The sequence below is a fragment of the Triturus cristatus genome, chromosome 10, assembly GCF_964204655.1.
Source record: "Triturus cristatus chromosome 10, aTriCri1.1, whole genome shotgun sequence".
Classification (NCBI taxonomy): domain Eukaryota; kingdom Metazoa; phylum Chordata; class Amphibia; order Caudata; family Salamandridae; genus Triturus; species Triturus cristatus.
In genome coordinates this window covers 672,638,016-672,661,958 of record NC_140593.1, presented here as the reverse complement: position 1 = coordinate 672,661,958, position 23,943 = coordinate 672,638,016, and the positions used below count along the sequence as shown (strand labels likewise).

Here is a 23,943-nt window from a genome sequence, read left to right as displayed (position 1 = left end):
TAGACAAACTAAATGAGCGCGAGGCAGTCACTAACTGGTTGTTTAAAAGTAAACATTTTCATCCGTGTATATTCAACCAAGCGCGAGGCTGCCATTGTTTAAAGTAGCGAGAAAAGCACGAGACTGATATTACTTTAAAAGTAAACACGAGACTGGTTTGGCATCACCCATTTCAACTGCGTGTTTGTGTCAAGCCCATTATCAAAATTCACTGAAGCGTGAAGGGAAATCTGAAGTGGTTCCCATTTAAGTGTTAATAAATCAAGCCTTGTGTCAGAAGTCACTGAAGCGTGAAGGGAGACGCAAAGTAAATAACATTCTGTCCGAACGAAGGATTTCATTCGAAAGCCTCATACGAAGGATTTAATTTGAAAGCCTCATAACTTAGGGAAACGTACTCGTCCATGCACGTTAAGGCAAACTCAGAAGCTTTATTAAAGCATTTTGCAGTGTACGCGAGTACAACGAGCTCAAACTGAAAAATTGGGTAACAGAAGTAACTGAAGAGAGGCAAACACGGAAGCTTAATTAAAGCCTTCTGCAGTGCGCGCGTGCACAACACGTGTTCAAATTGGAAAATTGTACTGGGAGTATTTGAAGAAAAAAGTAACTCACTTCATCTTTCACCAACCTGGGCATAATAAAACGTGTTCATCTCTTTTTACTGGTTCAAATTATTTTTTTTTTATAAAAAAGAGGGAGAACACAGAAGAAGGACCAACCAAAGCTTCTCAACATCAACAACTAGAATGCTGACTTGTCTTTAATAGGGAATGAAAAAGGAAGTTGTTTTCTTTGAGACTCAAAGACATACACGACTTATACTAGATTGAAACTAAATTTAACACCAAAGAGAGAAATAACAAGAACATATTTTTTTTTTATGTTTTCTACTTCGTTTTTCTTCTCTTCAAAGACTTAAGGATCTTCAAATACTTTAAAAAAAAAAGGAGGAAAAACTGGAAAAGTCAGAAACAACACAACAATAATTCACTAATCTTTAGAATTATCAAAAGAACATTTTGGAAAGATATTGCACGTCCGTGATGTGCACACGTTAAGGTTATTGACAATATCATTATTTTTATTCTTAAATGGTATAATTTTTTTATGTTTTTTTTTTTTTAATTCTCATTTAAAGAAGTATTTTGATTATAATTATCCAGTAATTTATACAAATTCTATATCTGGTTTACAAAAAAATGGATAGGAAGTGATATTGTTCAAAATTTAAACGTAATGGCAACTATGCAAAATGTTGGTACTCCCCCTCCTTTCCTCCAAACCCCTGGAGATCCACCTGTACCTTGGAGAAATTGGTATAGGGCCTTTACAAAATATTTAGGAGCTATAGGTGGTAATAGATATCGACCAGAGCGTAAAAGATTCCTATTGGAACACAATTTAGGATTCGAGGGTCAATCTATTTATGAACATCTTCCACCGTATGTTACTCCTCTTGGTCAAGAAGATTTAGATGAATTCGAATTAGCTGTTAAGAAATTGGAAAAACAATTTGACGTTCAACCCAGTTTAATTGTTAACAGACATAAGTTTTTCACAAGAGAGCAATTGCAAGATGAATCTATAGATACGTATGTAGCGGTGTTACGTATGTTGGCTGCTGAATGTAAATTTGAAAACTTTACAGACCAGCTTATACGGGACCAAATAGTAGTACGTTATTGGGATAAAAAAGTACAAGAAAAACTCCTCACTATGAGAAACCCAAATTTGATTGAAACAATTGACATAGTAAAGGGGATTGAGGTTTCACGGAAAGCACTTAGAGAACTCACTCGCAAAGAAACTAGTGGTGTGTCTGTGGTGAAAGAAAGCATACTTGCAAAAGAAAATATGAATGAAAGTACAGTTTCAAAACAAAATAGTAATTTAAAAAAAAATTCTAAGAAAAAAGAGTCTAATAATTTTTTCCAACAAAAGAATATTTGTTTTAGATGTGGTAATAATAGACATGGACCTAACAGCAGACCATGTCCTGCTAAAAATGTGAAGTGCAAAGTGTGTAACAAAATTGGACATTTTGCAAAGGTCTGTCAGACGCCTAGAGACAGAATTAATGCAATGCAAGATGGAGATGTATTTGACAGTTCAGATGAAGAACAAAATTGTACAAGAGGAGTCAGAGACATGATTGTTATAGTACAAGATGAGGAGTCTAATTGTGTAGATCCGTATGAACAAATTGAGGTAGACGGTAAAGATCATTGATTCTGGTGCTAGAATGACGATGATTACTGATGAGTTGTATGACGAAATATGGGGTAAACGCATGTTGTTTCCTCCAGATAGGAACCCAGTCACGTATGATGGAAGAAAAATTGAATTGTCAGGATATTTTGAGTGTCAACTCAAATTCAAGGATCGTAGCATCTTTGGAAAGGTATACGTGGCTAAGAAAGGTCTAAATATTCTTTGATGGTATCACCAAGGTCTTTTTGGGATGACGCTTAGACCTGGGAGAGATGTACAAGTTTCATTAGTGACTGATGGTGAGGAAAATAGAGAGGTTGTTGCAGGAGGTGAGAATAATATCAAATGGGTTGAGAAGTTTCCTACAGTGTTTGGTGACAAGTTAGGTAAAATTAATGGATTCAAACACAAGATTAAGGTCCAAGAGGGTGTTACTCCTGTGAAACACAAATTGAGGAATGTACCATTCAGTGTACGTGAAGACTTAGAAAACATTCTTAAAAGAATGTGTGATGATGGTGTAATAGAACCAATAGAATCATCTTTATGGTTAAGTCCATTGGTTATCACAAGAAAAAAAAATGGGCAATTGAGAGTGTGTGTCGACTTAAGGAGTTTCAACAAAGTAATTTGGGTTGACTCACACCCTTTGCCCAGGATTGACGACATCATAAGTACATTTTCAGGTGCTAGGTTATTTTCGAAAATTGACCTAGCATCTGCTTATCATCAAGTGGTACTTGAGGACTCATCACGGCATTTAACAGCTTTTGTTTCTCCTATGGGTTCCTACCAATTTAAGAGAATGCCTTTTGGTCTCGCATCGGCTGCGGCTGTTTTTCAACGTGTGTTGGAGAATGTACTGAAAGGTATTGATGGGGTAGTGACCTTCCAGGACGACATTTTAAAAGCGGGAAAAGATCAGATTAGTCATGACAAACGTATGAGTGATGTATTAGAGAGATTAAAAAATTTGGTGTTGTGGCCAATCGGGGTAAATGTGAATTTTCCAAGACTACAATAGAATATCTAGGTCATGTAATTTCGGAGAAAGGGGTAGAACCTAGACCTGGCTTAGTAGATGCTATCACCAAAGCACCTACGCCTAAGTCTAAAGAGAATGTGGCCTCCTTTTTAGGGCTTTGTGAATTTTATTCAAAATTCATTCAGAATTTTTCAGCGAAAACTGTAAGGTTGAGGGAATTGTTAAAGAAAGACATAATATTCTCTTGGGAAGAGAAATGTCAAGCTGAGTTTGAAGGGTTGAAGAAGGAAATCATTTCTGCCGGAGTCCTTGCACCATTTGAACCTTCACAAGAATGCATTATCACTGTGGCACTGTGGATGCCAGCAATGATGGTCTTGGTGCTACCATTGCTCAGATGAAAGGGAAAACTGAAGTAACAATTGGGTTTGCTTCAAGGTCATTGAGGTCTAATGAAAAGATTTTCTCTGTTATTAAAAAAGAACTTTTGAGTTGTTGTTGGGCGGTTGAAAGATTTAAATGTTTTATTTGGGGGAGGAAATTTGTACTCAAAACTGACCACAAACCTTTGATTAGCATGCTAAGTGGGACAGTTATCAAAGATCACACCCCTAGAATAGCAAGATTGAGCTCAAAACTCCTACAGTATAACTTCTCAATTGAATACATTCCAGGCGGTAAAAACATAAGGGCAGACTATTTATCTCACTCACCCCTAAGTTTCACTGATTATCCTGAAAATTGTGAGGAAAACGATGAAGAATGTTTAATTGCATGTATCGATATTTGTTATGACACCACTTTTAATGAACGTGAATGGTTGGATGAATCTTCTAAAGATATGGAACTGGATAGTGTCAGGGAGTATGTCATGAGTGGGTGGCCTAAAGAAAAAAATCTGCCTCAAAATTTACAACCTTATTTCAAAGTGGCAGATGAACTATCCATTGAAGAAAAGGGGATGCTTCTACGGGGGGATAAATTCATTCCACCAGTATCATTAAGGGAAAGGATTATTTCCTATGGTCATGAGGGTCATCTGGGACAAACTATAACCAAAAGGAAAATTAGAGATAGCTATTGGTGGCCCGGAATGGACTCTGCCATTGTAGCAAGTGTGCGGGGATGTGTTATCTGTGCTTCTAGTGACAAAGGTCTTAAAACAAAGGTAGTTCCATTACAACCTGTTGAATTACCTAACACAGTTTGGTGAAAGATCGCTATAGATTTTATAGGTCCTTTTGGTTCACTTCCACGGAAATTAAGATTTGCCATTGTAGTTGTAGATTACTACAGCAAGTGGTGGGAAGTGAAATTTGTAGAAGAACCTAATACTGTTAGCGTTGTCAAGTTCTTGAAAAGTCTGTTTTTAAGGGAAGGTTTTCCTAAAGAAATTGTATCGGACAACGGTGTCCAATTTGTTTCTAAGGAAATGAAGAGTTTCCTAAGCAACAATGCTATCAGACACAAATGTGTTGCTTTATACCACCCACAAGCCAATCGTCTGGTAGAAAAAATGAATCGTACACTAGTTGAGTGTATACAATGGGCAATTCAAAACAAGTTTTATGTTTGCAACTCTGTTGAAGAAATGCTGTGGTCACATAGATGTTGTCCAAATGCTGTCACAGGTATCACACCATTTGAATTGTTACAAGGATGTCCACCTGCCTCAAAGTTGTGCCCTGCTTGGTTGAGAGAGTGTCAACACAAAAGTGATCATTTGTTAAAAATGGACAAAATTGTGAGACCAAAAGTTGAAGTTTTTCAAAGAAAAATGAAAAATCATTACGACACTACCCACAGAGTTAGACCTGTTGAAAGTAAACTATGTGTAGGAGACTGGGTTCGCATCAAGGACCCCAATCATGTTCCCAAGGGAATGTCTAAATTTAAACCTGCTGTCAGAATTGAGGTTGTGACTAGGAATGCAGGGAAAACTAGCAAAAATGAATGGTGGAATCGGGGAAGGGTGGTGAAGGTGGATTGTCACGATGCTCTTTCACATGATTCTTGTCTTTCACCCAGACCGTTTTTGCATTCTCATGTTCCTTCATCTTCCTCTACTGACATTGTTGTTTCTGAATCCAAGTGTTTCTCACATCCTGAACTCGAGCGTAGAAGTAGCAGGCGGAATGTTATCAAACCTTTAAGATATCGTGATTAATGTTCTTTTGTATTAATTATCAGATGTTTATGTTTGTATTGATGTATTTACGCTGTGTTATTCTATGTAATATGTTTCTGTTTTATTTATTGTAAAGAAGGGAGATATTGTGGTGATCTGGCATACATTCCAATGACATGGTGCTATGTCATTGGAATGTAGAATGTACTGTGTGAGGCTCCAGTGGAAAGATTCCATGTTTCACAGTTACTCTGGGACTGCAGCAGCTGTGGCTAATAAACATATTACTTGAAGCATTCAACTCTCCTACTCTTTACTCCACATAACTTCACTACAGACCGGAATGCTTCAGAGCTCGGGATGCTGTCGGAGTATCGAGCGAATGCTGAAGAAGAATCTTATTGCAGACTTAGAATTTAAGGCAAATAATTAGAAGAAGATCGTGGAAGAATTGAGGAGGATGATAGTGTCAGAGAGGGGTGCCAGGCAGGCATCGGATCTAGAAGAGGTCACCTTATCCTGTCCTGAATCCTGTCCTGAATCCTGAAGCCTATGTCTCCTGTTCTTTCCTGGGGGACCTTTCCCAACCCCTTGGACAAGGGGTCGGTTATCACACCATCCTAGGTAACTATAATGTTCTGTAGAGATTAATTTGTGCTTCCCTCTCTATTCTCTCCTTTCCAAGTACCGTCATTGAAAGTCTTATTAATTTAAATCTTTTTCCCTTCCATGGGTGATGGAGACTGTTCTGTACTTTGATTGTGGCTGACATGAATTTCATTTAGATAAACATTTAACATTTTCCCGAGTCTGTGTTTATTTCATTACAGAGAAAGTAGATAAAATTCATGCCATTTCACCATCAACTAGTTCAACTAATGGTCCATTGATCAGAGGAAAGAACTTTTGATTTGTGAAAGATTGGTTAACAATGTCAGATAATTAATCGGAGAGAGATAAATATAAAAATTGACTCCAGTGGATTTAAGTGGCCTATGTGTGTAAGTGTGTGTTTATGGGCCCAAGTGAGTATGAGGTATTAGAGTACCTGAGGCTGGCTTACCGCTGGATCAGTTTTCCTGGTAGCAGAGGATGGTTATTATTGACTAGTTTGGTGATAAACATTGATTTTATTGATTATTGATTCATGTTTTAACAAACCCGTTAATGTCTTGTTTTATGTTGTCTGGAAATTCCCGGGAAATGAATAGTGGGTGGTAAATGGAAGCCATACTGCAGTGAGGTTACTCGTCTGTTAGAAAGTACTGAGAAGCTATGCAGGGCTACCAGTGCTAAATTAGGGACTATTTTTCTGTGTGAAAGCAAGAGTGATTGAGAGCAAAGGGTTCGCTGGTGAAAGTTTAGTGTTATATCACCTAGAAAGGGTAACACCGAAGAAGTAGCAGGTTCTTCTAAGCTTGGATGAAGAGTAAGCTGAAGGTTTTACTCGCAGTATATGAAGAGAAAGCGGAAGGTTTTACTTGTAGCAAAAGAAATAATCTATCCTTTGTTTCTAGTGGAACAGACAGAGTAGCGAATGTTTTATGTTGTTATTAATGAGAAACTAAATGCGAATTTAAAAATAGAATACGTTTTGTATTTCCTTTTGAAAAGAGGGCCAGTCGGCAGAGTTGTACTGACGTCACTGGGAGCCGCGCTGGGATTGGTTAAAACAGCGGGTGTGTGACGAGAAAGGAAATTGTAAAGGAGGGGTCAGTGGTGAGGAGTTATACTGACGTCACAAAAAGGCTGCGCTGACATTGGATAAAAAGCGTGTGCTGGATTTCGATTGAAAGTTTGAATAAAAGCTAATTTTGGATTGGTAGGTGGAAAATTAAATGGTTGAATATTATTGGTCATCTGGTACAAGTCGACCTGACAGAAAACTTGAGGTTTTGCAGACTATTGTTTTATGTATTCACAGTACAGAATGTATGGGGAAAAGAGGAAAATGTGACTTGTGAAGAGAATTAAGAATTTCTTTAAGAAAGATAAGCCAGTATTGACTAGAGAGGGGATTTCTATTCCTCCGCCAAAAACACCTGCTTCATATATGATGATGGAAAGAGGATATCATACGTGTGTATGGATGGAAAATTGGATAGCGTATACAAAAGGTGATGGTGGTTTGGCTTTTCCAGAACATGGTACATTTAATGAAAGAATTTTGCAGAATTTGAGAATGCGGATGAATGATTTAGATCCTAGACCTAGAATGACACAATATGAGGCTCTAGAAGAGTGGGAAACTGAATCATATGAAAGAGAAAAGAAAAGAAGTGGGAGGTATTTGGGACATTTTCCTAGATATTTGCATGAGTCACGTGAGGGTCAGATGAAACAATGGAGAAAAGCAATGGTATCAGAAGGATTATATCCAGTATTAACAGTTGATGAACAGGCAGGAGGGAAATGTAAAGAGAAAACTAAACACTAGACAATGACAGGTTTCGGAGAATCAGAAGACGAATTAATGGAGGACATGTTAACTAAAAACCCTCAGCCATATCAGGAAGAAATAAGCATGACTACTCCTAGTGCGCCAGTTTTTGGAACACCATTGGTTCCACAAATTGTACATGATACAACAGTTAATAGGGTACTACAAGATAAAGAAAAGGATGCTTTAAATAACAATAGAGAAGAATTAATACAGAAAATAACACAATTGAATGTACACCCTGATGCATTGACTATACCAGTAACTATAGGTCCTGTTGTTCCCATGTATGGAGATAAAGCAAACTGTCCCAAACCGCCGGTTGCAACAACTCCTTTAAATAAACCTCGAAAATAAATTTTAATAACCGATGACCAAATCAGTGGATGTGATTCAGTAATATCTTTAATGGATTTGCCAATAAGAGAGCAAATCAATGAAACCCCGAGAAAAGTTATACCTAGTTGTTCAAAAGAAGGAAGATCAGTGACATCTTCAGGGGGTCAGAAGTGCTACAGCAGTGACTCCAGAGGATTTGGAGAGAGGGGCACAGGGAATAGAAAAACAAGGTTCAACCCCAAAGATTTTAGATATTTTCAAATTGAAAAGTGGAGTTAGAAGAGATGATAGCTGGAAATGTGGGCATACAGTGAAGAAGAGTTGTTGATCATATGTAGAAGCATAATTAGAAATGCTAAAATATTTCATGAAAAATTGACAGAACTTGCCTCTGAAATGGGGATTGAAATAGGGGGATCGAAGGTACTACAGAAGCCATATAGAGCTGAATTTACTGATAAGGATTTGGAAAATATGAATGTGTCTGGAAAGAAATTGCAGATTAAGGAGTTAATGACCATTTTACAGAAATGGTGAGACTTAGATAGGTGGAAGACTAGGTGGACAAAGAAGAAAGAGGAAGCACAGGCAAATCAGACCGCACCTGAATATTTACTAAAAGCATCAGGGGAAACAGAGAGATTATGCCCAATGATAGAAGTTCTTGGGGGAGGGTATGTGCATGTTCCATGGAGTCAACAAGATATTTTGTCATTTACTAATGATTTTCCCAAGTTGAGAGAAAAACCAGTTGAATGGTACAAGCAGGTTGAAAGGTTTGTGAAAGTTTCTAAGGTTTTGTTGAAAGATTTAGATGGTCTGTTTGACATAGTGGTACCTGCTGATTTATGGACAGAATGTAAAATCACAGTTGATTGGCCTAGTGATGAGTACCCAAGAGATCAAAAAACAGGAGTCCCATCAGATGAGGTAATGAAGAAGTATCACCAAGTGATTACTTTCTTGAAAAGGAAAATTCCACCAAAAGAAACAGATTGGGTACAAATTGACAGAACAATCCAAGAACCAAATGAGTCTGTACATGTTGATTATGAGCGCCTATTGCAGGTGTTTGAGCAGTATAGCGGATTTGAAAACATTGGAGATAAGGACATGGGTCATTTTGTGTATCGATTTGTGTATGGTTTAAGACTAGAAATTAGTCAGATGATTCAGCAGCACATGCTGTGCTGGCAGGGAAATACCTATAGATGACATACTAAAGTATGCCAGGTATTGTGGGGACGATATTGAGGCCAGACATAAAAAGTTAAAAGAAAAGATGATGGGGGCACAAGTGAAATTGGCAGAGCAGCAAGAACTTAAATTAAATATCCAGACTGATGGACAATCAAAAGAACAGGGTCAGACTGATAATGCAGCAAATGGGGGCAAACCGAGAGGACGAATGAGTAGAGAGGATGCAAAGAAGAAATTTCCTTGTCATGGGTGCGGAAAACTGGGACACTGGAAAAATGAGTGTAAAAGTATTCAGAATAATAATGGCCCAAATCATAATTTAAATCCACAGATGCAGAATGAGGTGTAAATGAGTCAACCGCAGCAGGTTATTAATCAGTAGTGTCAGGTGCCACCTGCCCCTATGCAAAATTTTGTGAACAAATCAAAGTACAGTGCGGACGCCGGATTTCCAGGAAGAAGTGGTAAGAAAAATTCTGTATCTTCACAGTTCCTTTTGCAAAACAGCAGCGACTGTTTCAACGAACAATGACGGTGCCTGAGGGGGGGAGGAAGAGCAGTGCGTACTTTGCGCATCCTTGCCGGTAGATCAGTCAGGTCTATTTATTCATGGGAAAGTAGAAGGAAAGGATATCACTTTTCTGTTGGACACTGGTGCTACCAGTTCAACTGTGAGAACAGCAGACATTCCAAACCTACCCCTCTCGGGAGAAAACATCCAAGTTGTAGACATATCAAATACGCAGATCAGAACCCCGATTACAGAACCAATGGAGGTGCGCATTGGCAATTTCAGAGAAATGCACAAATTTGTGGTGTGCGACTCTAGTCCAGTAAACTTGCTAGGAAGAGACTTATTGTGCAAAGTGAACTGCACAATTTATTGCACGCTGGATGGTGTTGCGATTCAGACCCCTGATTAAGAAAGTGTTTACAAAATAATGCTGGCAAAACAAGGCACAAAGGTAGATGAGATGTATTCAGTAATGACAAAAGATGATTTACCAGAAGAATTAAAAACAACTGTGAATCCAGAAGTGTGGGATTTCACTGGAAAAGAAGTGGGGTTGATGGTAAATGTAGATCCAGTGAAGGTGACTGTGAAGGAAGGTGCAGTTTACCCCAATACTAAGCAATACAAAATGAGCCCTGAAGTTAAAACAGGTGTTGCATCAGAAATTGAACGAATGATTAAACAAGGAATTTTGAAAGAAATAATTAGCAGTCAATGTCATTCACCTATGATTGGTAGATTGGTATTAAGAAACCTAGCGGAAAATACTGGATAGTGCAAGATTTAAGAAAGAATAATAAGATTGTAGTACCTTGCTGCCCTGTAGTCCCAAATCCAGCAGTGATTATGTATCAGATACCCTGGAATGCAGAATGGTTTACAGTAATTGATTTATGTCAAGCATTTTTCTCCATACCTTTACACCCAGACAGCCAGTATCTTTTCTCTTTTAAATTTGAAGACCGTATTTTAGTATGGAATCGTGTTCCTCAAGGATACACAGAAAGTCCATCAATTTTTAATCGAATTTTGAAAAAGTGTCTAGAAACACTAGTTATGCCTAAAAATTCAGTTATCGTCCAGTACATCGACAACCTACTTATAGCATCAAGATCGCAAGATGATTGTGTTACGGATTCGATTGCATTGTTAAATCATTTGGCTGATGGTGGACATAAGGTATCTCCAGAAAATTACAATTTTGTCGAACTGGAGTTAAATATTTAGGACACCAAATAGAAAGAGGAGTGAGAAAAGTAACCCCACAGAGAATAAAAATAATAAAACAGATGCAGTTGCCATAAACTCAGAGAGAGATCAGGATGTTTCTTGGTGTAGTGGAGTACTGTAGGCAGTGGCAGATGACAAAGAAAAGAGCGAAGGACCCAGTAATTTGGGATGATGAAAGTGTGGAGGCTTTTTTAAAATTACGAAAATGTTTATGTGATGCCCCTGCTTTAGGTATGCCAGACTATACAAAAGAATTTGCACAATTCTGTTGTGAAAGAGAAAGCTGTGACTTTCAGTTTTAACCCAAAGACATGGTTTGAGCCGACCTCCAGTAGCACACTTCTCTGCTACCTTGGATCCTGTAGCTTCATCATTGCCTGGTTGCTTAAAAGCAGTAGCTGCTACTTGTATGAGTCTGGAACAAAGTGAGTCAATTGTGATGGGACATCCTGTGAAAGTGTATGTTCCACATTAAGTGGGAATTCTTTTGACTAGAAGTTGAACACAGTACCTTACCCCTAGTCGGATGACTAAGTATGAAAGAATCATTTTGGGAGCTGAAAATGTAACCGTGGTTAGGTGTACCATGTCAAAAACTCGTCATAACTACGTAGATGTAGTTGACGCATGCGCAATGCAATTTCCCGCATTAGCGGCCATTTTAGATTTCACTGGAGTTACTTGTTAATAAGACACATATGCAAGCTTCTCTTATTCTTGATATTTGAAATGTGGTGCATATTAATTACACAATACATTAATTAGTATGACGTTACAAGTTATTATGAGAGGATTGCCTTCGAGCAAGTCTCTTTTCTACAAGTCTTTGCTCCATCAATCCCCTCTCTCATGGCATTTTATGGCATCAGGACAATCTGAGATTGTCTATAATGGGAAGATGCAACTTAGTTAAGATGTTTTTTCTCCCTAAACTGCTATATGTGTTTCGATCTGTCCCATTGGAATTCAACAACGAGTGGTTTAAGAAAATTGATAGATTAGCAGCAAGCTTTATCTGGGCATATGGGAAAACGAGAAGTTCCAATGTCTTTATGTGTTTACCCAGAGAGAGGGGCATGTGGGCACTTCCAAATTTCAGACTATACTATCTTGCTGGTGCTATGCAGAGTTATAAGGTATTATTTAGCACTCAGGCAATGGAGCACGGCGCTGGCAATCGTGTACCCTCCATCTACGAGTTACTGATCGGTAATGCTGCCCATGGACGTTTAATGACGTTTTTTGAGCCAAGCTACTTTAAGCGATCCCGCTTTAAGACTCTGTATGCTGCATATAGGAACTGGGCGATGGTTCAGAAGAAAATTGGAGTAGGCAGGTACAGCAGATATACCCCCCGATCCAGAATGAACAACTACCCTGTATATTTCACGACAGCTGCTTTGATAGATGGGGCAGCCACGGGGTAGGCAGGCTTGGAGATCTCCTTGCTGGGAATCTGTTTGCACGCATCGATGTGATCTGCAGTAAATTTAATTTGGGCCACAACATTTTTTTAAGTACTTACAGATCAGGGACTTTGTTGTGAAAACAATTGGGGGAATAGCTGGCTTTGATCAAGTACCTTTGCTGGAAGTGACGGTAAAGAGAACTGCCCCTTCCATTTTTCAGTTATATGGATGTTTGTGGGAATTGGTCCCTGATGATCTGGAGAAACAGTGTGGGAAATGGCAGGAAAGACTTGAGCTGGCGGACTCCGTTTTTTTTAAATCATTGGAGCTAGGGGGCACAATGGTGTTTGCCTCAAATTTGCAGTCACAACACTATAAGACGCTGTTTGATCTTTATATAACTCAAGCAAAGATTGCGAAATGGAGTGGCGTGGCGGGGACAAGGTGCCCCAGATGCCAGGCGACGGAGGTGGATCTGGCTCAAATATTTTACTCCTGCCCCAGTTTAAAACTGTTAGAATTAGAAATCGTAGGCTTTTTGGGGGAGGCATTGAAAAGTAAAATCACCCCATCTCCGCAACTTATGTTATTAGGAGTGGACAAGACAGTCTTGGGTCCTGGGTTAGAAATGCTTTTTATTGCAAGGATAGTTTTTAGACTGTGTATATCCTCATCATGGCTAGATACCTTACCTCCGACCTTTCAGCAATGGAAGGGGCATTTTTTATATGTATATCATTTTGAAATGGCGCTGTATACTCACAAGGGCATACAGGCTAAAAAGAAGGGGCGGAAGATATGGGAAGTCTTAACGGAATGGTTGGATACGTTCCAATAAGTACTTACTGTTAACTCCAGAGTCTGATTATAAACAGGACTGTATGATGAATTACTGCTGCTTTTGTATTTTTGTACACTATTTATATGTGTTAGCTTTTTAGATCCATATTCTGCTATCTATGCACACTTGCTGATATTGTATCTGTATTATTTGATGAGAAAAGAAAACAAAAAAAAGAAAACAAAGCAAAGAATCCAACATTAGAGACAACCGATAATACTCACACCATTTACCCTAAATCTTCGAGAATTTCTTCAGACATCCCTGGGCAATATAAATCAGTTCCTCCTGCTTAGCACACCAGTTCATACTAGTGCGCCATTGCTTTAACTTCAGTGAGTTGTTTCCAAGACTGTCCCTCTTGGCCACCAGGGCCGTCAGTCCCACCAGAGTCCTATCACCCCTGGAATCCCCAAAGTTGGCCATTATACCCAGCAGTGCTACCTTTGGAGTCAGCTGGATTGAGGTATTCACGATGGCTGAGTTGGATTGAGGTATTCTGGATGGCTGAGAGGGTAGCGGTATTTCTCGACCAATAACCATGTGAAAGAAATCTGCTGTTGGAGACTGACAGCAGGCACATCTGGGGTTTGAAAGGACAACTGCATAACCCAATCATTGGTGAGTCTGGTGTAGATAGTGTAATTCTATCAAACATAGGCGGGCTGAGTTTGATAGCACTCTAGGCGCCATGCATGCTTTCACTCAACCTTCTCCAGGTGCCTGATCCATCCCTCCAATTTCTTTCAAAGCAGTTCTAGTGTCTCTGGGGCGTTACATATAAGGGCACGATACAGTTGGAAATCATACCAGTTTCCCTATCAATAACCTAGCCTCCCGGTGGCTGAATTCTGTAAGTTCTAGTGGGCATTCACCATAACATCCTAGGGCATGACGCACCAGCAAGAATTTATGGAATTGGGTATGAGGGAGAGAAAACTGGGTTTGGAGATCGGCAAAGGCGTACATGGTGGACCTCTGCCAAACATCAGCCAGTATAGTGATCCTTATCAGAACCCTCCAAACAGACAACTGTGCCAATCAGTGACCCCTCCAAACGGAAGTCTGCCCAGTCAGGCGACAGTCCCAGCCCGTGAAGCATAGAGCCCCTTTCCACATCAAGAATATCACTCTGGTTACTTCTGGAAACGTGTGAGGAAATGGTCGGCCACATAAATAGTGCATCAACCCATCAAGGAATAGGCCGCTTAACTCCAGCTGGTACGCCGGGTTGTCCTAGCATCCCGTTAGCCAGTCATTTATAATCAGTAAGTGGGATGCTCAGTAGTAGAGGCGGATGTCCACCGCCCCAACTCCTCCATCATAAACCGAGCGGTGACATTTACCCTGGGCGATGCATGGAGGATGGCCACGCCAAAGAGAGGATAGAAACATCACCACCACCTCATTGAACCAAATATTGAGAATGTGGAGTGGGAAATTTTGTCAGATGTATAGGAATCAGGGCAGTATTATTATTTTTATTAATGCAACTCTACCCAAAAGATTAGGAGAGAGGTTTTGCCACGTCGCCAGGCCAGTCCTAGTCCCCTTCAAGAGTCGTGCCAGGTTGAGAGGATTAGGGAGGTCAAATATTTAAAGCTGAGGCAACGCATTGGGATGCCCACCCACCAGTCATTCGATGTGCTGTCTTCTCATAATGGAATAGGAAGAGATTGCTCCTTGTTTGAGGCATCCTCAAAGAGACCAAGAATGCTCAAGGGTGCATGGGCCCGAAACCGCTGAATCTGTAAAATATAGGAGGACATTATCTGCATATAATGCAAGTCTATCTTCAGAAGCCCCAATCCATTCCCATCCCCTCATCTGCACAAACGTGCCAAGGGCTCAATGGCCAGAGTGAAGAGGAGTGGGGAGAGGGGACAGCCTTGTCGGGTAACATGCCTGATCGAAAACGCATGGGATAACAACTCGTTAATCATGACCTGGGCCGTCGGATGGAAATATAGAAGAGATATCATCACCTGAAAATGGACCCCAAATCCCATCTGGCAAAGGACTGCTCCAAGATAATACCAATTGAACATTTAGAAGGCTTTTTCAAAATCGAACAGTAGTAAGGTCGCATCTTCTTTGATTTCACCAACATGAGCTAGGGAGACGTGCAAACGCCGAATGCAGTGTCTAGTGCTGAGGCCTGGTATAAACCCACATTGATCTGGGTGCACTAGGGAGCTGATAACTGTCTGGAGATTGGTCGCTAGGATCTTAGCATACATTTTGATATCAGCGTTAATCAAGAAGATGGGACGGTAGGACCCGCAATACGTTGATGGTTGGTCGGTCTTAGAGATTACGACAATAGTCACCAGATCAAGCTTTTGGGGTCCTTTCTTACGGCCTATGAGTAGGGCCCGGGGCAAGTGAGGGGCTACAATGACCCAGACTTTGGAATATAATTTGAGGGGGAATCCGTCTGGGTCCGGGGTCTTCCTGGAATTCAAGTCACGGATAGCCGTTTGAATCTCATCTTCAGTGAATTGTTCCTCCAGGGCCTTCAGCAGAACCCTTGTCAGGCAAGGAAGGATTATGCCTGCAAGCAACAGCTGAGCGCATTCAACAGGAGAACGTGGCTGGCGGGCATAGAGCTACTCATAGTAAGCAGCAAATACTGCTGCAATTTAATCTGCTGTGGTACCTAAGGCCACCAATGCGTCTTTCACGGCAGGGATAAACCGCAAACCAATGTTTCTGGTCGCCAGTCAGTATAGAAGTACACTACTCTTATTGCCATGTTTATATTTGTGCTGAGTGGTCACGTGCCAGCACAGGTGGCACAGTGATGCTCTATTATTATTTCATTCTTGTATAGTACGTAGCTGCCTGTAAGGTTTCCCATCTCTGGAGGACATGGTAAGTAACCTGCATGTGAGGCCTAGAATAGCCAAGTTTTTAGTTGTTTGCAGAACCGGCTAAGAAAGTTGCAGTTTCTTATTGATTCTGGAAGTGTGTTCCATATTTTTGGACTGAAGAAGGAGAATGCCCTGCCTCCTAATCGAGAGCACTTAGAAGCGGGATTGATAAGGCGCAACCAGTTTTTTGTAAAAATCCCAGGCCAGCGCGTGTCTTGATTTTGTACATGAAGCGGTGGGCTTTGAAATTGATCAGTTTATCCACGGTGAGCCAGTGGAGGTTTTGAAGGAGGCTGGACACTGAAGAATATTTCGGAAGCCGGAAAAGCATTCTTGCTGTGGCATTTTGGACCAGCTGAAGGCGTCTGATGACTGTCTTGTCTGCACCCAAGTAGAGAATGTTGCCATAATTAAGTTTAGAAAGGATCAGAATCTGGGTGACTGTTCTTTGTGCAGAGAAGGGGGAGCAGTCAGACAATTTTTTTAAGCCATTTCATCGTGGTAAGGCAGGACGAGGTGATTTTGACTGTTTGCGGCTTCATAGGCAAGGTGGAGTCCAGCCGAATACCCGGACTTTTCACATTGTCCACCGGTTCCGAGAGTGAACCTAGGGTGTCGGGCCAGTGTTGGGGACCTCAGAGCTGTGGGGTTTTGCCCAGTATAAGCACCTCAGCCTCATCCCCATTCAGCTTGTGGGAGTTAGAAGTCATCAAGGTGGCTACATGGTTAAGACAGGAGCTGAGATCCTGTTGGCCCACTTTCCACATCGACGACAAAGAAAAGATGATCTGAGTGTCATCGGCGTAGGAGAAAATAGTCAAACGGTGGCTTTCATTTAGGTCTGCCAGAGGGCGGACATAGATATTGAAGAGTAGGGAGCTGAGAGTGGATCCCTGTGGGACACCCCAGGTGACTGAATGGGAACTAGACGTCTTAACAGTGGACAGAACCTGGAAGGTGCAGTCAGCCAGAAAGGATGTTAACCAAGTGAGTGCCGCTTTTTGAATGCCAAGTTGAACCAATCTATCTATGAGCTTGTCGTGGGGCACCGTGTCAAATGCCACACTGAGATCCAAGTTAATCAGTGCGGCTGTGCCACCCCTATGTAGCAATTGGCGCAGGTGTTCCATGACTCATAAGAGGGTGGCTTCTTTGCTGTGATCAGCTCTAAATCCTGCCTGGGAGGAGTACAGAGCTTGTTAGGTTTCTACATATGTTGAAAGTTTATTATTAACATGTTTTTCTAAGAGCTTGCCCATTTGGAAGGGTCCAAGTGGGGCTTTTTCAGCAGGGGAAGTACCATGGCATATTTCCAAGCTTTGGGAAGGTGGCCTTCTCTTAAGGAGGAGTTCAAGAGATCCACTAATAAAGATATGTGGACTCAAGGCGCTCAGCTTGGAAGGAGGGAGAGGATCAAGCGGGGAACCCGATTTAATAGACCGTAATAGGTCTGTAAATCAGGCAACATCCAAAGGGTAAGAAAAGTGTAAATGGAAGGGTGTTAGCTTGCAATCTGTTGAGGTTATTTCCTTGAGTGGAGCAGAGTGGTGGGTCCCATGGGAACAGACTTTTTCAGGTGGCGTGGAACACCTAGTTCCCGTGGCCAGAGTACAACAGATATTTGCAACCTTGTTGGTAAAAAAGTCTGCCAGGGCTTCGCATTGATCCTGTGGAAGGGATGGAGAGGGTTTAATATTGCTGGGGTTAGAAAGGTCTTGGCCGACTTTGAAAAGGGTCTTGTGGCTGTTTTGTGCTTTTAAAATTTTATCAGCGTAATAAGTGGCTCGGTTGCTTCTGCAATGGGCATGGTAAATATTCTGGGCTGTCTTAAAAGTTTATTTGGCAGTGTTATCATAATGCTTTCTCCATGCTCTATCTAAATTTTTACAGGATTTTTTTTGTTCCTGCAATGTCTCATTGTACCATGGGGCTGGAGGGTGCTTCCTAGCCCCAACTCTAATTTTGGCTGGCGGGGTTGGGTCAAGAGAAGCATGAAACCAGTTGTTGACCACCGGGATGTCAGAGGTGACTTGGGAGACTAATAAGTGAAAAGTCTCAGTTAAATAGTGTTCAGAGCAGTGATGTCCAGTTTGTTCCAGTTTCTGGTAAGCTCTTTGGGTTTAGCTGCTGCAAGCGGGGAGAGGGAAGTGCAGGATAAGAAGAATGGAACTGAAAAATGATCAGTCAAAGAAGTGAAAGGGGTGAGGCCGTAGTGAGACCGGCGACATTGGAAAAAATGGTATCTAGCAAGTGGCCGGCTTTATGGGTGGGAGTTGATTAAGTCATGGTTAAGTGAGCCTAGGTCGTTGATCAGGGCTTGACTTAAACTGTATGATGGGTTATCTAGATGCAGATTCGGGTCACCTAGAGGCATGAAGCTGGAGTACTTGAGCCCATGTGGAAAAATTAAATCAGGAAAAGTGGAAGACCAGTTTCCAGCAGGGCTCGGCAGCCAATAAATTAAGACACCAGAAAAGGTTAAACTGGGGGTCAGACTGAGAGAAAAGGCGAGCACTTCCCCAGCTAAGGACGTGAGTTCCTTGGTGTTGCACAGAAACACCTTTTTGTGGCGATACCTACCCCTCTTTTGTCTTTCTGATATCTCCTGGCAATCCAATAATCATGAGGTAAAGAGGAAATGATATCTGGCACAGATGATTCATTTAGCCAGGTTTCCATCAGAAACATGGCATCGGGGTGTTATTTATCAAAAAGTCATACATGTGTTGTTGATGGCTATTGAAAGAGCAACAGAAATTGTTTATAGTGCCCTTGCTATCGGAGATATTTCTTTCTCTACAAGCTAGGGGAGGAATGGGAGATGAGAGGCGGCTCCTTACTTGAAGGCTTCAGGAAAAAACGCACAGTTTGCAGCTAGCCTTGGTGATAGAGGGGTGGAGTGACGGGATGCAAGCTTCTGCACAGCTCGGTCGAAGTGCTTTGAGTTGTAGTGAGGTTACAACAAACAAGGGCAACCCTATTCCCAAAACCTCGGGGCTATAAACAATATTATAGCTACAATGGTTCGAGAAAAGTATTAACAATCAGCAATTAAAACATTCATATGCATGAAAACACAGAAAAACCAGGAAATCCTAAAGAGGTACCCAACACAGAAACAAAAATTAATACAAAAAGGTATTTTTACTAAAATAGCAAATATGAAAAAACATTTACAAAACAGTTATAGAATATATAAACGGTGCTCACATAGTTACACAAGGGACAAAGATATAGTCAACCCGGGACATAGTATGGTGATTAGAAGCTGAGGTATTGGTATAAGCTTTGTCTCATGGGTTCCAGACCCTCCAAGCATCACACAGTCCAAGGGACGACGTCCAGAGGTTGAGGGATCAGGAGTGGGCTCAACGGTCTCCGAGTGACAGGGCCAGGAACAAAGAGCTTGGTCAGCTACAGCGTTAAAGTCTCCCCCAAGAAGCAATGCGCTGTAGGGAAGATCAGCAATCAGCTGCCTCAAGTCATGAAAAGTCTGCTTTTGCAGTTGAGGGAGGATGTAAATGCTAAGGAGATTGTAAGGTTTTCCCTCTAGTGTGTCAATCACTGCCATATATCTACTCAGTGGGTCATGTAGAACCTGGGTGACCACTATGGGAAAGGTCTTGTGAAGTTGGATTGCCATGCCCCTGAAACCCCTAGTGAAGCTGGAGTGGAAGACTCAAATGTAGCAGAACCTGCAAAGAAAGGGGCACGAGTGCCCAGGAAGTGGGTCTCCTTTAGAAGAGCTACTCCATTTGGTGGTAGTGAAGAGTTTTAAGAACTATGGTGTTTTTGATACTGTTTAAAAGACCATTTATATTCCAGGACATGAGACTAACTCCAAAACGGAATTGGTTTGGAGCAAAGGGAAGCACACAGTGGGATCAGAACAGGCAGGCATGAACAACCAACAGCCTTGCGTGGAAAGCAACATATACAGAGTAGACATCAGTCTGAGTTTCTGCTTTGCCGCATCGAAGGATTTACGTTGCAGTTGTGTTGCTCTAGTATAGTCCAGGAAGCCCATAATATGAGATGACGAATAAAGGAGTTTACCCTGGGCGGGATTTTGCTAATTAACGCTCTAGGAGGGGCCTTTGCACCAATTAGCGATGCACCCACTCCAATAAAAAATACAGCTATAAGGATCCCTCTGGCATTCCGGAATGAAACCAGGTCTCCACAAAAGTTGTCGGGTGGGGGCCTCAAACCCCTCAGGGAAGCCCAACATATGTAGATTACTCCTATGGGAGCATATTTCGGCATCCTCCTCTCTAGTATTTAGGGTTCAAACAGTTGCAAGCAATATATTGACCTTGAATTTGAGGTCAGAGGAGCCATCCTTGAGTATGGAAACACAGACCTTCAGCTCCATCACCCATCCCGCCACGTTGAGGAGGTCCTACCGTAACAGGGCCACATCAATACAGACTACCCCCATTTTTGATTCCAGAGCTTTTCTGGATGCTTGGATGGCCTGGAGGATATGATGAGCATCTAAGGCATCAGAGGGGGGTCTCCATCTGTAAGTCTTGTGTTAGCCTCAGGAGCACTTGTGGTAAATGTATCGATCTTTGATTGAGACCCAGTCGCTGGGGGTTTATCCTTTCCCATATTTACGGCAGGGGGAGTCAATCAAGGTAGTTCCCTCCCGTGAGCCGCAGCCACCAAAACTCCCTGGGGTGCCCCAAAAATAGGATGAAGGAGATAAAAAGGGGAAGGGCCTCTGCTCTACTATGAGTCGGTCCAAACACCTAGCTGTAGAGGGTGGGTAGTTGTTTCCCCCTCGTGTTTCCACCTCGACCCACTTGCTCCTGGTCAGGGGTAGCACGAACAGTCAGGGTGAGATACGTAGGGCATCAGCTGCGTACAAATGATCTGGATCTCCAACTCCCCAAGCCTTGGCCGTTCAGTTGTGGACAATCCTGCGGGTGTCAGGAGGGCCTTGACCAGCTGTGGCAACAACTTATGGGCTTCACAACCAGGGCACCACTACCACTGTTCAAAACTGTCTCAAATAAGCAGCTCATACAGAAAGACAGGTGACAGAGGGAGAGGGGAGGGGGAAATTAGGCAACAGTCCCACCGTCCTGATGGCAACCGCTATTATGGCGGATAGCATAAATTTAAAGCAGCCTAGCTCCTGTAACCAAAATCAGTGAGAAAGGACCGTGAGGAAGTCACCCCCATATATGGTTGTAAGGAGGGCCAAGGCCCTCACTGGTAGCTGTGTAGGCTGGAGGCAAGAAGAGAAATCTGGGCAGATTAGTGTCTCCAGGAGGGTGGTACCTCAAATCTTGGTCATGGGGAGCAGAGACAGAGGTCCAGGCATGTAGAATAGGGACCCTAGCACCACGAAGCAACATTGCAGTTCACGGCCCCTCAGTGCCACCTGGGCACAGCCATGAAATCAGAACGTTGCAAGGTCTGGTCCAGAGGTGAGCGGCCCAACGCGGTAACGGCCCTCTCTTCATGTGCGACCGCCAGTCACATCCAGGGCCACCCACAGCTGTGAATAGGCAAAGCGGGGCAGGTCTGGTGGGGGAAGCTGGGTGGCAGGCCTTCGAAGGATTTTGGTATGTCTCTGGTGCAATTTCATGTACTGGCATGGCCCGCGGCTCCCCAGGTACCACCTGGCAAAGTCTTGAGGCCAGAGGAATGTAGGGTCGCACAAGAGGCAGGCAGCATTGGCCAGAGTCAGAAGTCCTCCAAGACTACAACCAGCTGCCAATGTCCGGCCTCCAAGCAGTCACGGATCCGCAGACCACCCTGCCTGTAATCACTGTTAAATAAAGTTGTCTTTTTTAAATGCATTACATTTTTGTTAAAGGAAAACATAATGCATTTAGAAAATAAATGGAAAGTTTAAGTAATAGTTTTTGAGAGTTTTTTTGTAGATTCTAAGGGACCACTGCCACTCTTAAAACAGTTATTTTTCCTACATTTACAGAGAGGAAAGGATCTCTTGGGGTCCCTTTCCCGTTTGGGAATGGGTTACTGTAAGAAAGTGCCTCTTCTGACATGGTCACCCCCTGACTTTGCCTAGTAGCTGATGCAATTTTGAATGAATTGCACTGGGTTCCTGCCATCCAGGTCTCCAGTGCCAGTGCTTTTTCCCTAAAATAAGGTAACTGCTCAATTGGTCCCCAGTTGGCAAGACCTTTAGCATCTCTGTAAGTCCCTAGTAAATTGTACCTCTGGTACCAGGGCATAGGTACTAAAGAAGGACCCTAAGGGCTGCTGCATGAATTATGCCACCCTAGGGAACCCACCACCAAACTCCTGCAAACTTCCCTTGCAGGCCACGTGAAATGGTGCAGACAAACGTGAAAACACAACATGGCACGCCGCCTGTGTACCATGCACACAGACTCTGCTTGCAATATATGTAAGTCACTCCTATAACAGCCCTTATAGCCCTAAGGCAGGGTGCATTATATTACATGTGAGGACATATCGGCATGAACATATATGCCCCTGTGCTGTCTAGTTCAATTGCTAGATAGTACAAGTGAACAGGGAAACCATCTTAATGTTATGTACTGGGCACGGGTCATTACGAGTTCCCGAGCTACATGATGGCTTCACTGAAACCTATGGTGTTTGGTATCAAACACCTTGCCTTAATAAATCCATATTGATACCTGTAGTGGATTTGTAAAGTTATGCACTCAGAGGGCACCTTAGAGGTGCCCACTGAAAAACCTACCAGCGTCCTAGAGTGCTGGCTGACTGGTATCGTCCAGTCTGCCACCATAGACAAGTCTCTGACCCCCTGGAGGTGACAGCCCATGCTCACGGAGGTCAAAAACAATGCATGCTCTGGCAGGAGGTGTTTACACCTCCTTCAGCAGGATGGCTAGTTAATCTGCATACCAAGGCCAAAGGCTTGAAGGCCTCTGCCTCCTTTCATATGTGACCCCAATTTCTTCCTGAAATGGAAGATGCCACCCCTTCGCTGAGGCCCATCTGGCAACAGGACAGATGGGAAAGTAGATATGCAAGTAGAAGTGTTGCACCACCAGGCTAGTCACATCCTTAAGGTGAGCTGCCTGATGTGCTCCACGAAAGAAGATTTCCACCATCTGAATTTTGGTGGAATTAGAAACTCTGGAACAGGGTTATGCCCACGCTCTGCAGGAAGTGGTCATATAAGGGGTGTGTTGACTATACGGGTAAGTTTTCAACTGGTTACTAAGCTTCACTCCCATTAACACCCCTAAAAACTCAGATTCACCTGACTTAAGAAGAAAAAGCCAGAGAAGTGAGAACTGTTGACTACCAGTTGACTTTGGGGCCAAACCCTGCCTGCCTGCTCCTGTCCCAAAAATCACGACAACCTGACTGGTCCTGCAGCTGTGCATCCTTCAAAAGTCTCAGAGAGCCACCAGCACTTCGCCAAGCCATCAGCATCTCCACTGAAGTGAAGGAGCCACTTCCCTTCAGCCTGCATGCACTCACTGCACTGTCTAGTTCACCGTTCTGCTGACCACCGGGTCCACCAACACAGCAGCCACCCAGGAGGAGGTTACCATGCTCCAAAGGGTCAGATCTGTCTTCCCACTCACTTTGGAGATGCCAGGACTCCTAGAAGTCCCCCTGCACTAAACCCAGGGTACCGGACTCCTTGCAGCAACCAACACTTGTTTAGAGTCTAATCCGGACTCCAACACCGCAAAGACCGACCAGCCGCTAAAGGATGTCAGCATCACAGAGGCCAGCACCAAGACCAGGCCAGCTGTCCTGTTTTGTACCCCTCTGCAGATATGA

General features: G+C 42.5%; 1 protein-coding gene across 6 annotated transcripts in view; it reads right to left on the bottom strand.

Moving 5' to 3' along the window:
• Positions 1-23,943, bottom strand: part of LOC146789879 (uncharacterized) — a 499,281-nt gene that overhangs the window by 251,101 nt on the left and 224,237 nt on the right. The window contains exon 1 of one of the 6 annotated variants that reach the window (XM_085628149.1): positions 616-676. The exons of 4 other annotated variants lie outside the window; for them this stretch is intronic. In XM_085628149.1, coding sequence (XP_085484275.1) covers positions 616-639 — 24 coding nt within the window. In that variant the 5' untranslated portion in view covers positions 640-676. Of the gene's footprint in view, positions 1-615; positions 677-23,943 lie in introns of those variants that run through there. One more of the 6 variants, XM_085628147.1, reaches the window with a different exon arrangement.